This window comes from Pecten maximus, chromosome 15 (assembly GCF_902652985.1).
Source record: "Pecten maximus chromosome 15, xPecMax1.1, whole genome shotgun sequence".
Lineage (NCBI taxonomy): Eukaryota > Metazoa > Mollusca > Bivalvia > Pectinida > Pectinidae > Pecten > Pecten maximus.
Window position 1 is genome coordinate 26,768,280 of NC_047029.1, and position 18,253 is coordinate 26,786,532.

Here is an 18,253-nt window from a genome sequence, read left to right on the forward strand (position 1 = left end):
TAACGCAATTTCTGATGACGTGTACACATATGGAGGTAAACTGCGCCATATCATTTTCTGGGTTGATACACTGAATCATCGTCTATTTCTGTCAGCCAGTGTTTAAAACTTCGATATTTTAAAGTACACTCATCTCTTCGGATAAGGAAGCATGGACGAGCACGAAGTTTTAACGACATTGAAGATTTTGATAATAGGTGAAAGCGGAGTTGGAAAATCAAGGTACAAACAGACAAAATGAAGTCTGACATTTGAGAAAAAAAATGCTTGGTTTCAATGTTACTGTAAAGTCTGCTGTTGTGTTTTATTAAGTAATGTATCTTTACTTATTTTGGAGATTTGATTATCGTTTTTACTTTGTACTTGTCAAGCTACCCTTTTCTCTGGTAATGATCATAACTATGTCACGTTCGTTTGTTTTGGTGTATGTTACTAAAAATAGACTGAATGGAAAATATTTTGGGGATTATCATGATCACTGAACCATGCAAACTTTTAAACGTATCTGTTATTTAGGAATTGTAACCATACCCTATTAGAAACGCTTATTGTTAATATGTGACTACATACATTTTAAGTAATTTAGTTATAGTTATACAGCTGGCACTCATATATTTATTGTTAATCCATTGGCTATTCAATTTATGACCCAACCACAACTAGTATTTATATATCTATATATACATATAGTATATACTATACAGTATCAGAGACCTATATACTAAATTAATATAGGTCTCTGACAGTATATGTATTATATTAATGAAATCTGTGTAATGTGGTTCTGTTAATTTTGATACTTACATTAAGGTGACACACATATATAGATTGATACTATTACAGTGTTCCAGCTAGGAAAAGAGAAAAGGTGGTCAATCATATGCGAGAAAAAATGATTAAGTAAAAAAATTCTATTATTTAATATCTGATTAAACTTCGTCCAAATAACTACGATGTATCTCGTAAGCGGCGGTAAATTTCTACTTTCACTTTAGACTTTAGAAATAACGGTAAACTAAAATCAGGAAATTATAGCAAGTTAACATTTTTCTTGAGTTGATTATAAGAAATGGTAAGTGAATTAGGGCCGATCATGATTCGCAAGTTTCTGATCGAACATTTCTTCCGTTGCTCTCGTATACAAACGGTCCCTGCGTGTTGTAGAAATGTAATCACTTGGCTATCACATGACCCGCAGTTAATACAGAGTTGGCATTTCAGATACGAAAATAACACAATATAAACTAAACTTTTGCAACCATTATTCACATGAGCAGATATTTTTATGTGTACTATATTTTATTTATTTATGAAGAATAAACATTTTGTATAGAAATCCGTCAATCCAACAAGGAATTTGCGACATCTGCATTTACAACGAACCATTTTCGGCGTCCTGCAAAACTTCATAAAATAAAATCAACCGAAAGCTAATTTTGATCACCGGAAAATCACTGGAAAGTGATATCATGATCATTTACTTAAAAGTTGCTTGTTTAAAACCAGAAGGATTTCGTGTTGTCATGTGAAGAAAATTTCAAAGATATATAGATCAATCGCCAATGCACACATGCTCATGGAATAACTTTACGACAAACGTGTGGCTCTTTTCGGTCTTGTCAAAAGTTGTTTACATAAGTAAAACAACATTTCCATCCATTATCATTACTTTGTCCATCTTCAAAAAGCCTTCGTGATTATGATTTATTGGATTACCAACCGATCCTATCGACTCGTCACGGTTAAATGAATCTTAAAACACCAGCTCGATCCCCAGCTGACCGATCTCTGCCTCGGGCAGCGTCCATCAGCACTGTGGATAAGGGTCTACAGGTAAGGGGACTAGTGTTACAGGTGGCCAATTAGTGACTGACTGTATATTGCATGGCTTCAGCAAATCGGATCTAGATTATACGAGGCAAAATGAGCATCAATGACACTTAGAAAAAGGGCAGTACTACAGGAAAAGGGGTGGGGCGCATTTCTAACTTTGAATTAGGGACAGGGCGCCGTGCCCTGCTATCCCGACCTAGCTGGAACACTGTATAATTAGGTGACACGCTTTTGGTGCTCTTTGAACAACAAGAAGTCAGTGTTGTAGAGGTTCACAACCTGTAGTTCATTATACACCTCAGATTAACTTATCCTATATGGCTCACTGCCAACTATGCAATGGACCATGCATATGCCACTTAAAGTTGTTTATGCTACTGATATAAAAGACATGTACTGTCAGGATAATTGTACCTGTTAATTTGAATGTGGGTCACTTCTGTAACATATTTATATATAATCTATAAACTTCTAATTCAATGTTGCTATACATACATGTATATATATAGACTGACAAATTACTATATATACATATGTATTTCAAAATTATTTTACAAGGGTTGAGGCCAGTATACTCGTAAGTTTATGTTAATATGATTTTGGGATTTATTGCCCAGAAATTAATCATCACCCTATCATAATTGTGAATGTTTTTGTTGTAGTTTGTTGCTGCGATTCACAGATGACACATTTGATCCAGAGCAGGCAGCTACAATAGGTCAGTATAATCTATATCACAGCTACAATAGGTCGGTATATAATCTATATCACATCTAGAATAGGTCAGTATACCGTATTTGACCTTATAATAAGGGCGCAGGTCGCGGGTAATTGACAGTGGGGGCGCCCTTATTAAGATTAGTTATTCTGAAGTTTTATGAAACAGACTATATCTTATAGCAGACTACCCAAGGCTGTGGAAACGGTAAAATATTCAGTCATAAAAATATTCCAGATGAAGATATCTATTCATTATCATATATTAAGCTTAAAAATCACTTGAATATTCCTGTAAACTTGTAAACCATGCCAGCTGATCTATAGACACAGGTGATTTCCCAGATCATACCAGACATCGTTTTCTTTGACCTAATAATTGATTTACAATGTCTTTTACTAGCTTTCTGTTCTGAACAAAAGTTATTTTTTTCAATAAGAATGAAGTATTTTACTTTATCTTCGAATAAAAATGGTAAGTTATTATTTGTATACATGTGTGTTTAGTTTCAGGTGCTCTTTGCACTGACATGTCATCTGTAGGAATAGACAAAATGTGGCGAAAACTTGTGTTCCAGTTACTTAATATGCTGAAGAAAATTGAACACATCAGTAGCAAAACATTTCACATGCATTATTACTTTTGAACACCATTTTCACACTCAGTCAAAGATTTATTTCCTTGAAAAAAGGTAGGGGCGCCCTTATTACGTCAAATACAGTATAATATATATCACAGCTACAATAGGTCAGTATATAATCTATATCACAGCTACAATAGGTAAGTATATAATTTACATCACAGGCAGCTGCAATAGGTCAGTATATAATCTATATCACAGCTACAATAGGTCAGTATATAATCTACACCACAGGCAGCTACAGTAGGTCAGTATATAATCTATATCACAGCTACAATAGGTCAGTATATAATCTATATCACAGACAGCTACAGTAGGTCAGTACATAATCTATATCACAGCTACAATAGGTCAGTATATAATCTATATCACAGCTACAATAGGTCAGTATATAATCTATATCACAGACAGCTACAGTAGGTCAGTATATAATCTATATCACAGACAGCTACAATAGGTCAGTATATAATCTATATCACAGCTACAATAGGTCAGTATATAATCTATATCACAGACAGCTACAATAAGTCAGTATATAATCTATATCACAGACAGCTACAATAGGTCAGTATATAATCTATATCACAGCTACAATAGGTCAGTATATAATCTATATCACAGACAGCTACAATAGGTCAGTATATAATCTATATCACAGACAGCTACAATAGGTCAGTATATAATCTATATCACAGCTACAATAGGTCAGTATATAATCTATATCACAGACAGCTACAATAGGTCAGTATATAATCTATATCACAGACAGCTACAATAGGTCAGTATATAATCTATATCACAGACAGCTACAATAGGTCAGTATATAATCTATATCACAGCTACAATAGGTCAGTATATAATCTATATCACAGCTACAATAGGTCAGTATATAATCTATATCACGGACGGCTACAATAGGTCAGTATATAATCTATATCACAGCTACAATAGGTCAGTATATAATCTATATCACAGCTACAATAGGTCAGTATATAATCTATATCACAGACAGCTACAGTAGGTCAGTATATAATCTATATCACAGACAGCTACAATAGGTCAGTATATAATCTATATCACAGACAGCTACAATAGGTCAGTATATAATCTATATCACAGCTACAATAGGTCAGTATATAATCTATATCACAGACAGCTACAATAGGTCAGTATATAATCTATATCACGGACGGCTACAATAGGTCAGTATATAATCTATATCACAGCTACAATAGGTCAGTATATAATCTATATCACAGCTACAATAGGTCAGTATATATATAATCTATATCACAGACAGCTACAATAGGTCAGTATATAATCTATATCACAGACAGCTACAATAGGTCAGTATATAATCTATATCACAGCTACAATAGGTCAGTATATAATCTATATCACAGCTACAATTGGTCAGTATATAATCTACATCACAGCTACAATAGGTCAGTATATAATCTATATCACAGCTACAATAAGTCAGTATATAATCTATATCACAGCTACAATAGGTCAGTATATAATCTATATCACAGACAGCTACAATAGGTCAGTATATAATCTATATCACAGCTACAATAGGTCAGTATATAATCTATATCACAGACAGCTACAATAGGTCAGTATATAATCTATATCACAGCTACAGTATATAATCTATACCACAGCTACAATAGGTCAGTATATAATCTATATCACAGACAGCAACAATAGGTCAGTATATAATCTATATCACAGACAGCTACAATAGGTCAGTATATAATCTATATCACAGCTACAATAGGTCAGTATATAATCTATATCACAGACAGCTACAATAGGTCAGTATATAATCTACATCACAGGCAGCTACAATAGGTCAGTATATAATCTATATCACAGCTACAATAGGTCAGTATATAATCTACATCACAGGCAGCTACAATAGGTCAGTATATAATCTATATCACAGCTACTATAAGTCAGTATATAATCTATATCACAGCTACAATAGGTCAGTATATAATCTATATCACAGACAGCTACAATAGGTCAGTATATAATCTATATCACAGACAGCTACAATAGGTCAGTATATAATCTATATCACAGCTACAATAGGTCAGTATATAATCTATATCACAGCTTCAATAGGTCAGTATATAATCTATATCACAGACAGCTACAATAGGTCAGTATATAATCTATATCACAGCTACAATAGGTCAGTATATAATCTATATCACAGACAGCTACAATAGGTCAGTATATAATCTATATCACAGACAGCTACAATAGGTCAGTATATAATCTATATCACAGACAGCTACAATAGGTCAGTATATAATCTATATCACAGACAGCTACAATAGGTCAGTATATAATCTATATCACAGCTACAATAGGTCAGTATATAATCTATATCACAGACAGCTACAATAGGTCAGTATATAATCTATATCACGGACGGCTACAATAGGTCAGTATATAATCTATATCACAGCTACAATAGGTCAGTATATAATCTATATCACAGCTACAATAGGTCAGTATATATATAATCTATATCACAGACAGCTACAATAGGTCAGTATATAATCTATATCACAGACAGCTACAATAGGTCAGTATATAATCTATATCACAGCTACAATAGGTCAGTATATAATCTATATCACAGCTACAATTGGTCAGTATATAATCTACATCACAGCTACAATAGGTCAGTATATAATCTATATCACAGCTACAATAGGTCAGTATATAATCTATATCACAGACAGCTACAATAGGTCAGTATATAATCTATATCACAGCTACAATAGGTCAGTATATAATCTATATCACAGACAGCTACAATAGGTCAGTATATAATCTATATCACAGCTACAGTATATCATCTATACCACAGCTACAATAGGTCAGTATATAATCTATATCACAGACAGCAACAATAGGTCAGTATATAATCTATATCACAGACAGCTACAATAGGTCAGTATATAATCTATATCACAGCTACAATAGGTCAGTATATAATCTATATCACAGACAGCTACAATAGGTCAGTATATAATCTACATCACAGGCAGCTACAATAGGTCAGTATATAATCTATATCACAGCTACAATAGGTCAGTATATAATCTACATCACAGGCAGCTACAATAGGTCAGTATATAATCTATATCACAGCTACTATAAGTCAGTATATAATCTATATCACAGCTACAATAGGTCAGTATATAATCTATATCACAGACAGCTACAATAGGTCAGTATATAATCTATATCACAGACAGCTACAATAGGTCAGTATATAATCTATATCACAGCTACAATAGGTCAGTATATAATCTATATCACAGCTTCAATAGGTCAGTATATAATCTATATCACAGACAGCTACAATAGGTCAGTATATAATCTATATCACAGCTACAATAGGTCAGTATATAATCTATATCACAGACAGCTACAATAGGTCAGTATATAATCTATATCACAGACAGCTACAATAGGTCAGTATATAATCTATATCACAGACAGCTACAATAGGTCAGTATATAATCTATATAACAGCTACAATAGGTCAGTATATAATCTATATCACAGACAGCTACAATAGGTCAGTATATAATCTATATCACAGCTACAATAGGTCAGTATATAATCTATATCACAGCTTCAATAGGTCAGTATATAATCTATATCACAGACAGCTACAATAGGTCAGTATATAATCTATATCACAGCTACAATAGGTCAGTATATAATCTATATCACAGACAGCTACAATAGTATTTACTATTACCACATAGTATTTACTATAACTACATAGTATTTACTATAACCACATAGTATTTACTATAACTACATAGTATTTACTGTTACTACATAGTATTTACTATTACTACATAGTATTTACTGTTACTACATAGTATTTACTATTACTACATAGTATTTACTATAACCACATAGTATTTACTATAACTACATAGTATTTACTGTTACTACATAGTATTTACTATTACTACATAGTATTTACTATTACTACATAGTATTTACTATAACTACATAGTATTTACTGTTACTACATAGTATTTACTATAACCACATAGTATTTACTATAACTACATAGTATTTACTGTTACTACATAGTATTTACTATTACTACATAGTATTTACTATAACTACATAGTATTTACTGTTACTACATAGTATTTACTATTACTACATAGTATTTACTATTACTACATAGTATTTACTATTACTACATAGTATTTACTATAACTACATAGTATTTACTGTTACTACATAGTATTTACTATTACTACATAGTATTTACTGTTACTACATAGTATTTACTATTACTACATAGTATTTACTATAACCACATAGTATTTACTATTACTACATAGTATTTACTATTACTACATAGTATTTACTATTACTACATAGTATTTACTATAACCACATAGTATTTACTATAACTACATAGTATTTACTGTTACTACATAGTATTTACTATTACTACATAGTATTTACTATTACTACATAGTATTTACTATAACTACATAGTATTTACTATTACTACATAGTATTTACTATTACCACATAGTATTTACTATTACCACATAGTATTTACTGTTACCACATAGTATTTACTATTACTACATAGTATTTACTGTTACTACATAGTGTTTACTATTACTACATAGTATTTACTGTTACTACATAGTGTTTACTGTTACTACATAGTATTTACTGTTACTACATAGTATTTACTATTACTACATAGTTTTTACTATTACTACATAGTATTTACTGTTACTACATAGTATTTACTATTACTACATAGTATTTACTGTTACTACATAGTATTTACTGTTACTACATAGTATTTACTATTACTACATAGAATTTACTATTACTACATAGTATTTACTGTTACTACATAGTATTTACTATAACTACATAGTGTTTACTGTTACTACATAGTATTTACTATTACTACATAGTATTTACTATTACTACATAGTATTTTACTACATAGTATTTACTGTTACTACATAGTATTTACTGTTACTACATAGTATTTACTGTTACTACATAGTATTTACTGTTACTACATAGTATTTACTATTACTACATAGTATTTACTGTTACTACATAGTATTTACTGTTACTACATAGTATTTACTATTACTACATAGTATTTACTGTTACTACATAGTATTTACTATTACTACATAGTATTTACTATTACTACATAGTATTTACTGTTACTACATAGTATTTACTATTACTACATAGTATTTACTGTTACTACATAGTATTTACTATTACTACATAGTATTTACTATTACTACATAGTATTTACTATTACTACATAGTATTTACTATTACTACATAATATTTACTGTTACTACATAGTATTTACTGTTACTACATAGTATTTACTATTACTGTGGCCATTTGATCCTGAGTGGAACCAGAGGCATAAATCATGTAAGTCATATAGTATTACTACATTACATCTACCATAGTTTTACGTTAATATATAGTATTACATACTGTACGTCATATAATTAAATTTGAAAATGTTTCTCTTGCTTCCAACAGGTGTTGACTTTAAAGTGAAAACCCTGCAGATTGATGGTAACAAAGCAAAACTTGCTATTTGGGTATGTATCACAATCAGTTATTGATTGTATATAACATTTCAGTGAGTATATACTCGTCAAGTCATCACCTTCATCAAACGAATGACCTCTAAATGTATGTACACTGATGATGTGAAAATATAAATTGAATTGTCAGTCTTTTTGGTTAGACTGTAATCTTATGTACATTGAGGTGTTATACTGTAAGGAATGACATTCAAACATTTCTTTTTTTGAGTTAGTTGTGGCTAGCTAGATGCATGATTTTAAGAATTTCATAAGCTAACAGAATTGGTGTTTTATAGGACACAGCAGGACAAGAGAGATTTAGAACGCTGACTCCTAGCTACTATAGAGGAGCACAAGGTGTAATCCTAGGTAGGTTCTGTTCTAGTTTATACCCACCTAATCTGAGTTCTCTCTGGCCCTCCACCAAATGGACAATGACGGCCCAGTTGTTCAAAGGGTGATTAGGCTAATCACAGTTTAGCAACAATTTTAAAATCCTGATAAAATAATTTGTGATGAAACTAACATGACACAATTTTATGAAAATACATTATTCATCAGTTTCTTCCTACCTCTTTATTTTATGGAAAATACATAAACAGATTTTGAAGTAAAGGAGAAATGAGATTTTCACTAATCAAGTGATTCAGCTAATTATCTTTTGAACAATTGGGATGGGTCCAGATTGCTTGACGATGGCAGAGAGTCAATACTCTCAAATGTGAAAGTAAATCTAACTCATGAGTATTGGACTGGAGTCTCCATTTTAGAATTATTCTGGTAAATTTCGCAGTGTCCAGTGCAAAAGTTTGATCTCCTGCTGGAGATTTTTAATTAAAAATCAGTTCATGGGAAGCAGGTAAGATCAGAGTTGATTTACTTGATAAACTCTTGATATCCTTAGGTCAGAGTTGATTATAATACATAACGCTGTATTAAGATGAGCAGGTTAATAAGTTATTCATGTTAGGTAATCTATATTTTCTGAAGACTTTTGACCCCTTGTTTATGACATGTATATAGTAGAAACCAAATAAGTTCAGTCATTGTATTTTCTTTTGATAGATAGTTAGCATATTTCACATAGAATTGTGGGTATGCTAAATTATGGGTAGTAGGACATACTTTGCATTAGTATTACATGTACAGCTATGGTTTGGGCTCAGGTGAATCTGATTATTGGACTTTTTGATATGTCATCTCTGTCTTTACAGTGTATGATGTCACCAGCAAAGCTTCCTTCAACAAACTGGAACAATGGCTGAACGAATTGGAGACTTTCTCAACCAAACATGATCTCATCAAAATGCTTGTTGGAAACAAGATAGACAATGTAAGGGTATTCATTGTAGGTGTGAACAGTGTAGATAGAGTAAGGGTATTCATTGTAGGTGTGAACAGTGTAGATAGAGTAAGGGTATTCATTGTAGGTGTGAACAGTGTAGATAGAGTAAGGGTATTCATTGTAGGTGTGAACAGTGTAGATAGATATGTCTTTTGTCATCAGACTGATGCAATCAAAATTTTGATAAAATAATTAAAGCAAAGAGGTGATAATACAAAATTTTATATTGCTGATCAAACATAGAGAATTTACTGTAAACCCGGAAATTTATGTAAGGGGGAAATTTGCTCTTACTACTAATACAAAGAACCTGTATGTTATTTTCAAAAATTCTATCGAAACTATACAGAATGACTTCCATTTAATCTTAAAAGAACCATGACATTATTCATAACAATAGAATATCGCGTGTGTCCCAAATCAACCAGGGGCTGCGGTGACCGAGTGGTTAAGGTGTCCTGACACTTTATCACTAGCCCTCCACCTCTGGGTTGCGAGTTGAAACCTACATATGGCAGTTGCCTCCAAAACCTGGTACATCCTTAAATGACCCTGGCTGTTAATAGGATGTTTAACAAAAACAAACAAACAAAACAAACAAAAACACCCAATCAACCTTTTATCAAGGGAGATAACTCATTACCAATTTTTAGGAAGTCTCAGGTGACCTATTCTAATCCCCTTTTGTCCGTCGTCGTCCGTCGTGCATCCGCAAACAATTTACATTTTCGACTTCTCCAAAAGCCCTAAACCAAATTCCATGAAATTTGCAGGAAGCTTCCATGGGCAAAGGTCAACCAAAATTGTAAATTATATGGTCCCCAACCCCCAGGGGCCTGAGGGGCGGGGCTAAAAACGGTCAAATTGACTAAAACTTCAAAAATCTTCTTCTCTACTCTCAGATATGGTGGAATCAGATACTCTTCATAGATGAAAGGGTCTTAAGGTGCTTTACCAAAATTGTAAATTTCATGAGAGAGGGGGAAAACTTTACTATAGTTTATATATGGAAATCACATTTTTGACTTTTATTTGTTTTATTTCTATTGTAATTCATTCTAATTTGGTAAACATTGTCAGCATGGGATGACAGTTTGATTGCATGCACATGTTGGCCCTGACTGACCCCCAGGGGCTAATGGGCGGGGCTAAAAAGGGCCAAATTGACTGAAATTTCAAATCTTCTTCTCAAGACAGAAATAAGGTGAAATCAAATACTCTTTATAGTTGGAAGGGTCTTAAGGTGCTTTACTAAAGTTGTGAATTTCATGACCCTGGGGTCTCAAGTTTACCCCTCGAAAGGGGGTAAACTTTACTATAGTTTATATAGGGAAATCACATTTTTGACTGTAATATGTTTGATTTCTATTGGAATTCATTCTAATTTGGTAAACATTATCAGCATGGGATGACAGTTTGATGGCATGCACATGTTGGCCCTGACTGACCCCAAGGGGCTGATGGGCGGGGCTAAAAAGGGTCAAATTGACTGAAATTTCAAAAATCTTATTTTCAGACCGAAATAAGATAGAATCAAATACTGTTTATAGATGGAATGGTCTTAAGGTGCTTTACTAAAATTGTGAATTTCATAACCCTGGGGCACACATTTACCCCTGGGGAGGGGGTAAATTTTACTATAGTTTATATAGGGAAATCACATTTTTGACCGATTTGTTTGATTTCATTTGGAATTAATTCTAACTTGGTTAACATCTGCAGCATGGGATGAAAGCTTGATAATATGCACATGTTGGCCCTGACTGACCCCTAGGGGCTTATGGGCGGGGCCAAAAATGGTCAATTAAATTAACTGAAATATTTCAAATCTCAGGTGACCGTTAAGGCCCATGGGCCTCTTGTTATTTAAAAAACACACAACACACAAATAAAAAGAAAGAAAACAGAGCTGTTCAGAGTGCTAAACATTGTACATGTGTGTCATGTTAACAGGAAAGAAGGGAGGTAACTAAAGAAGAGGGACTCAAGTTTGCCAGGAAGCATCACATGCTGTTTATAGAAGCCAGTGCAAAGACTAAAGAGGGAGTGCAGTGTGCTTTTGAAGAACTTGTAGAAAAGGTAGGAGTTGTGATGGGAGATGGGTAAAGTTGACAAATACAAGGCTTTGCAGTGTGTTTGGCAGTAGAACCTGGAATCTAGACTTCTGACCCTGAAGGTGTGAAAGCCTTTTGTCTCATTCCAAGGGAGTAAACAGATATGTTCTTAATAAGGCCCTTCTATATATGCAATATTGACTCTTCATCAATATAGGATAGTGTTGTTATAACTTAATCGAATTGATGATATGACATCATTGTTTTGTTGCTTTGATGTCATACAGTCATTGTGAATGGTGATGTTTCAACCTTAAGATAAGATAGGAAATCCTACACCTGTGAGAGTATGGATGTCCAAGGTAACAGAAAATAATGCCACTTCCATAATATGACACATAAATCCTGTACATTAGTGTTTATTATAAAGTATGGACCCAACTTAAGCCTGAGTTTTACAGAAGTTTGATGAAGAAAATTTCAGATGAACAACATGTGAATGCTGTTGGCCTATTGTCCTCTTCCTGAAAAGAATTTCAGAGCATTGGGTAATCAGAGAAATTCAAAGAGAGGAAGTAATTTAAAAATACTATTAAAAACTGGCAACTGGGGTGAAAAAACCCATTGTACTAGTATACATAAAGAAAAGCTGAAATCATATCTTTATCTTTTGACAGATCATACAGACACCAGGACTATGGGAGACAGACAAACAAGGTTTGAGTTTAACAGGTCAAGGTTCAAATGGAGGTCAAGGCGCAGCATGTGGAGGATACTGTAGTGTAATATGAGAGGACCAAGCAGTATACAGACTGACCAATCGTAACTCACGTAACAAATAGAACAGGAAGAACAAGTGTTTGTGATATTAATGATTTAGAACCATTGAATATGTATACATATATACATGTTTTGACATCAGTCGGTAAAATTAACCATATAACTGATAAACTGCAGGCTTCAATGCTGTTAACTGGAAATTCCATCAAACTTCCTGAGGACGCTAAATTTGTATCTAAAAGCATCGTCACATCAGAATAATAATGAGTACTTATTATTTTTAAGTTTTTCAGGAATTAATTCCAGTTATAGGTATAATGTAACACACACATGTAGCAAAGTGCTGACACCTCTTAACATAAAATAATAACTTATTATAATTTTAAAAGGTTATTTTAAAAAACATTATCAGCTTAATTATTTCTCTATAAAATTTATGTCCTATTTAATTTATATTTTCTACACATATCTTACAACATGTAGCAATTTCTACACATCTCTTCTGTGACCATGGGGTATTTGCCTGTGAAAAAAAGCTTCACTCATTTGAAGATGCTTCCATCATTCTCAAATCAGAAAACAGGAATTCTTATCATGTTATCCTCAAATCTTAAGTTGGAAATTCTTGCTATGTTCATGATTATTGTTTCAAATTTAATTCAAAATAGCTATTTATGTGATCAACAATTAATTGAAGGAGACTTAAGGAAGAATATGTAAATATAATGGATGAAATAACACTGACCTATATCGAAGGTTCCACACATGCCAAGAATTCAGGTAGAAAGTTGAAAATGTATCTTTATTCAAGTTTTATGTGTACTTAATTGTTATTCTATTTCAGTTAAAATATAAAAGATGGTGTTTATTGTTTTATTCAAAACACTGGCACAATGTTTTGTTATATGTGACAGAAATTTTAACTTTACTTCAAACCTTGGGCTGCCGTTATGGCTGTTACTTACTGTACTTATGTATATTCTCCCTACTACACAAGTGACAACAGGCCCCGCTTGCACGAAACTTCTCAATTCTCAGATCCTCACTTCTTCTCATAACCGATTTGTCTCCTTGTTGGTAGCATATCACAAACAATGGGGTTTTTACAATTGATAAATTTGAAATGTGTGTACTTTTTTGGAAAGTGCAGTTTGGTTTTGTAATTATTTATATCTATAACTAGAATTATGACCCTTTGATCACATATATGTCACTGTGTGTAGGGCATATTTTGTATACTCTATAATCTAAGCAGTCAAATTTTGTATGTACCTCATGAAATGGTAAATTCTATTTACCTTTTGTTAGGTCATCTGACCCGAAGGGTCAGGATGACCTATAGCCATCGTGCTTCGTCCGTCGTCGTCCGCCGTACGCCGTGCGCCGTCCGTAAACTTTTCACATTTCAATCTTCTTCTCAAGTTCCACCAGTGGGATTCACATGAAACTTGCCAGAAATGATCCTGAGATGGTTCGGACCAAGTGTTGTTATTTTTCGGGTTGGTCCGAAATCCAAGATGGCCGCCATAGCCGCCATTTTGAAAACACATTTTAAACTTCTTCTCAAGTTCCACCACTGCTGTTCGGCTGAAACTTGCCAGAAATGATCCTGAGATGATCCCGACAAAGTGTTGTTATTTTTTAGATCAGTCCGAAATCCAAGATGGCCGCCATAGCCGCCATCTTGAAAAACACATTTTAAACTTCTTCTCAACTTCCACCAGTGCTATTGAGCTGCAACTTGCCTGAAATTATCCTGATATTATCCCGACCAAGTGTTGTTATTTTTCGGGTCGGTCCGAAATCCAAGATGGCCGCCATAGCCGCCATCTTGAAAAACACATTTTAAACTTCTTCTCAAGTTCCACCAGTGCTATTGAGTTGAAACTTGCCTGAGATGATCCTGATATGATCCCGACCAAGTGTTGTTATTTTTCGGGTCGGTCCGAAATCCAAGATGGCCGCAATAGCCGCCATCTTGAAAAACACATTTAAAACTTCTTCTCAAGTTTCACCAGTGCTATTGAGCTGAAACTTGCCTGAAATGATCCTGAGATGATCCCGACAAAGTGTTGTTATTTTTTAGATCAGTCCGAAATCCAAGATGGCCGCCATAGCCGCCATCTTGAAAAACACATTTTAAACTTCTTCTCAACTTCCACCAGTGCTATTGAGCTGAAACTTGCCTGAAATTATCCTGATATGATCCCGACCAAGTGTTGTTATTTTTCGGGTCGGTCCGAAATCCAAGATGGCCGCTGACCCGCCATCTTGAAAAACACATTTTAAACTTCTTCTCAAGTTCCACCAGTGCTATTGAGCTGAAACCTGCCTGAAATGATCCTGATATGATCTCGACTAAGTGTTGTTATTTTTTTGGTCGGTCCGAAATCCAAGATGGCCGCCATAGCCGCCATCTTGAAAAACACATTTTAAACTTCTTCTCAAGTTCCACCAGTGCTATTGGGCTGAAACTTGCCTGAGATGATCCTGATATTATCCCGACCAAGTGTTGTTATTTTTCGGGTCGGTCCGAAATCCAAGATGGCCGCCATAACCACCATCTTGAAAAACACATTTTAAACTTCTTCTCCAGGTTCATTGGTGCCTTTGAGCTGGAAATGGATGAGGATGTCAAGGAAGGCGAGCCAACATAGTGTTATTTTTTTGACCTCGTAAAACCTTTGACATGGCAGCAATATGGCGGCCATTTTGTAACATGATTGCGCAATCATGGTTTTCCTGAACAACACCTATTTCAAACTTCTTCTCAAATTCCACTGGTGGAATTCAGCTCTTACTTACCAGAAATGATCCTGAGATGGTCCTTACCAAGTGTTGTTATTTATCGGGTCGGCCATAAATCCAAGATGGCTGCCATGACAGCCATCTTGAAAAACACATTTTATACTTCTCCAGTTCCACTGGTGCCATTGAGCTGGAAATTGGTGAAGATGTTAAGGAAGCAGGGCCAACAAAGTGTTGTTATTTTTTCGGCCTCGTAAAAACTTTGACATGGCAGCAATGGCGGCCATTTTGTAACATGATTGCGCAATCATGGTTTTCCTGAACAACACCTATTTCAAACTTTTTCTCAAATTCCACCGGTGGGATTCAGCTCTTACTTACCAGAAATGATCCTGAGATGGTCCAGACCAAGTGTTGTTATTTATTGGGTCGTTCAGAAATCCAAGATGGCCACCATGGCCAACAGTGCCACTATATACTTGCTACAGAGAATGCATACTACAATAATATAAGGGTTTTAATTTAGAGTCAGATGACCGTTAAGGCCCCTGGGCCTCTTGTTACATTTGTTGTTGCTTTGTTGACCTAAGAGTAATTTTTAAGAACAAATTTTTTATCTGAGGAACATTAAATTTGAAATGCATCTTAACAAAACCAATGCTTTTTTAGCTCACCTGGACCGAAGGTCCGGTGAGCTTATGCCATGGTGCAGCGTCCGGCGTCCGGCGTCCGTCCGTCAACATTTGCTTCAAATCGCTACTAGTCAAAAAGTTCTTATTGGATTTTGACCAAATTTGGTCAGAAACATCCTTGGCAGAAGGGGATCAGATTTTGCATAAATGGTGACTCTGACCCCCAAGGGGCCTGAGGGGCGGGGCCCAATAGGGGAAATTGAGGCAATTCCTTTAAATCGCTACTAGTCATAAAGTTATGAATGGATTTGAACCCAATTTGGTCAGAAACATCCTTTGGAGAAGGGGAACAGATTTTGCATAAATGGTGACTCTGACCCCCAAGTGGCCTGAGGGGCGGGGCCCAATAGGGGAAATTGAGGCAATTCCTTTATATCGCTACAAGTCATAAAGTTATGAATGGATTTGAACCCAATTTGGTCAGAAACATTCTTTGGGGATGGGGAATAGATTTTGCATAAATGGTGACTCTGACCCCTAAGGGGCCAAAGGGGCGGGGCCTAATGGGGAAATAGAGGTAATTCCTTCAAATCGCTACTAGTCATAAATTTATCAATGGATTTGAACCCAATTTAGTCAGAAACATTCTTTGGGGAAGGGGAACAGATTTTGCATAAATGGTGACTTTGACCCCCAAGGGGCCAAAGGGGCGGGGCCCCATATGGGAAATAGAGGTAATTCCTTTAAATCGCTACTAGTCATAAAGTTATGAATGGATTTGAACCCAATTTAGTAAGAAACATCCTTTGGGGAAGGGGAACAGATTTTGCATAAATGGTGACTCTGACCCCTAAGGGGCCAAAGGGGCGGGGCCTAATCGGGAAATAGAGGTAATAACTTCAAATCGCTACTAGTCATAAAGGTATGAATGGATTTGAACCCAATTTAGTCAGAAACATTTTTATGTGAAGGGGAACAGTTTTTGCATAAATGGTTACTCTGACCCCCAAAGGACCAAAGGGGCGGGGCCTAATGGGGAAACAGAGGTAATATCTTTAAATCGCTACTAGTCATAAAGTTATGAAAGGATTTGAACCGAATTTGGTCAAAAACATCATAGGGGGAAGGGGAACAGATTTTGCATAAATGGTGACACTGATCCCTGAGGGGCCAAAGGGGGGCATGGCCCCATAAGGGAAATAGAGGTAATTCCTTTAAATCGCTACTAGTCATAAAGTTATGAATGGTTTTTAACACAATTTAGTAAGAAACATCCTTTGGGAAAAGGGAACAGATTTTGCATAAATGGTGACTCTGACCCCCAAGGGGCCAAAGGGGCGGGGCCTAATGGGGAAATAGAGGTAATTCCTTCAAATCGCTACTAGTCATAAAGTTATGAATGGATTTGAACCCAATTTAATAAGAAACATCCTTTAGGGAAGGGGAACAGATTTTGCATAAATGGTGACTCTGACCCCCGAGGGGCCAAAGGGGCAGGGCCCCATATGGGAAATAGAGGTAATTCCTTTAAATCGCTACTAGTCATAAATTTATCAATGGATTTGAACCCAATTTAGTAAGAAACATTCTTTGGGGAAGGGGAACAGATTTTGCATAAATGGTGACTCTGACCCCCAAGGGGCCAAAGGGGCGGGGCCTAATGGGGAAATAGAGGTTATTCCTTAAAATCACTACTTGTCATAAAGTTATGAATGGATTTGAACCCAATTTGGTAAGAAACATTCTTGGGGGAAGGGGAACAGATTTTGCATAAATGGTGACTCTGACCCCCGAGGGGCAAAAGGGGCGGGGCCCCATATGGGAAATAGAGGTAATTCCTTTAAATCAC

The 18,253-nt window shown here is 34.9% G+C and overlaps 1 protein-coding gene across 1 annotated transcript; it reads left to right on the top strand.

Moving 5' to 3' along the window:
* Positions 1 to 6: 6 nt before the first annotated feature.
* On the top strand, positions 7 to 13,814 carry LOC117344043 (ras-related protein Rab-18A-like). The gene is made up of 7 exons (XM_033906642.1): positions 7 to 222; positions 2,496 to 2,551; positions 8,796 to 8,857; positions 9,142 to 9,214; positions 10,060 to 10,178; positions 12,144 to 12,269; positions 12,922 to 13,814. Exons 1-7 carry the CDS (start codon positions 152 to 154, stop codon positions 13,033 to 13,035), a joined length of 621 nt encoding a protein of 206 aa, XP_033762533.1. The 5' UTR covers positions 7 to 151; the 3' UTR covers positions 13,036 to 13,814.
* Positions 13,815 to 18,253: the final 4,439 nt, after the last annotated feature.

Excerpts from the sequence above, each read along its gene's own strand:
- LOC117344043 (XM_033906642.1), top strand. The coding sequence starts at position 152 with ATGGACGAGCACGAAGTTTTAACGACATTGAAGATTTTGATAATAGGT. Across the intron at positions 8,858-9,141 it reads AAGCAAAACTTGCTATTTGG|GACACAGCAGGACAAGAGAG; the intron begins GTATGTATCACA and ends GGTGTTTTATAG. Across the intron at positions 12,270-12,921 it reads TTGAAGAACTTGTAGAAAAG|ATCATACAGACACCAGGACT; the intron begins GTAGGAGTTGTG and ends ATCTTTTGACAG.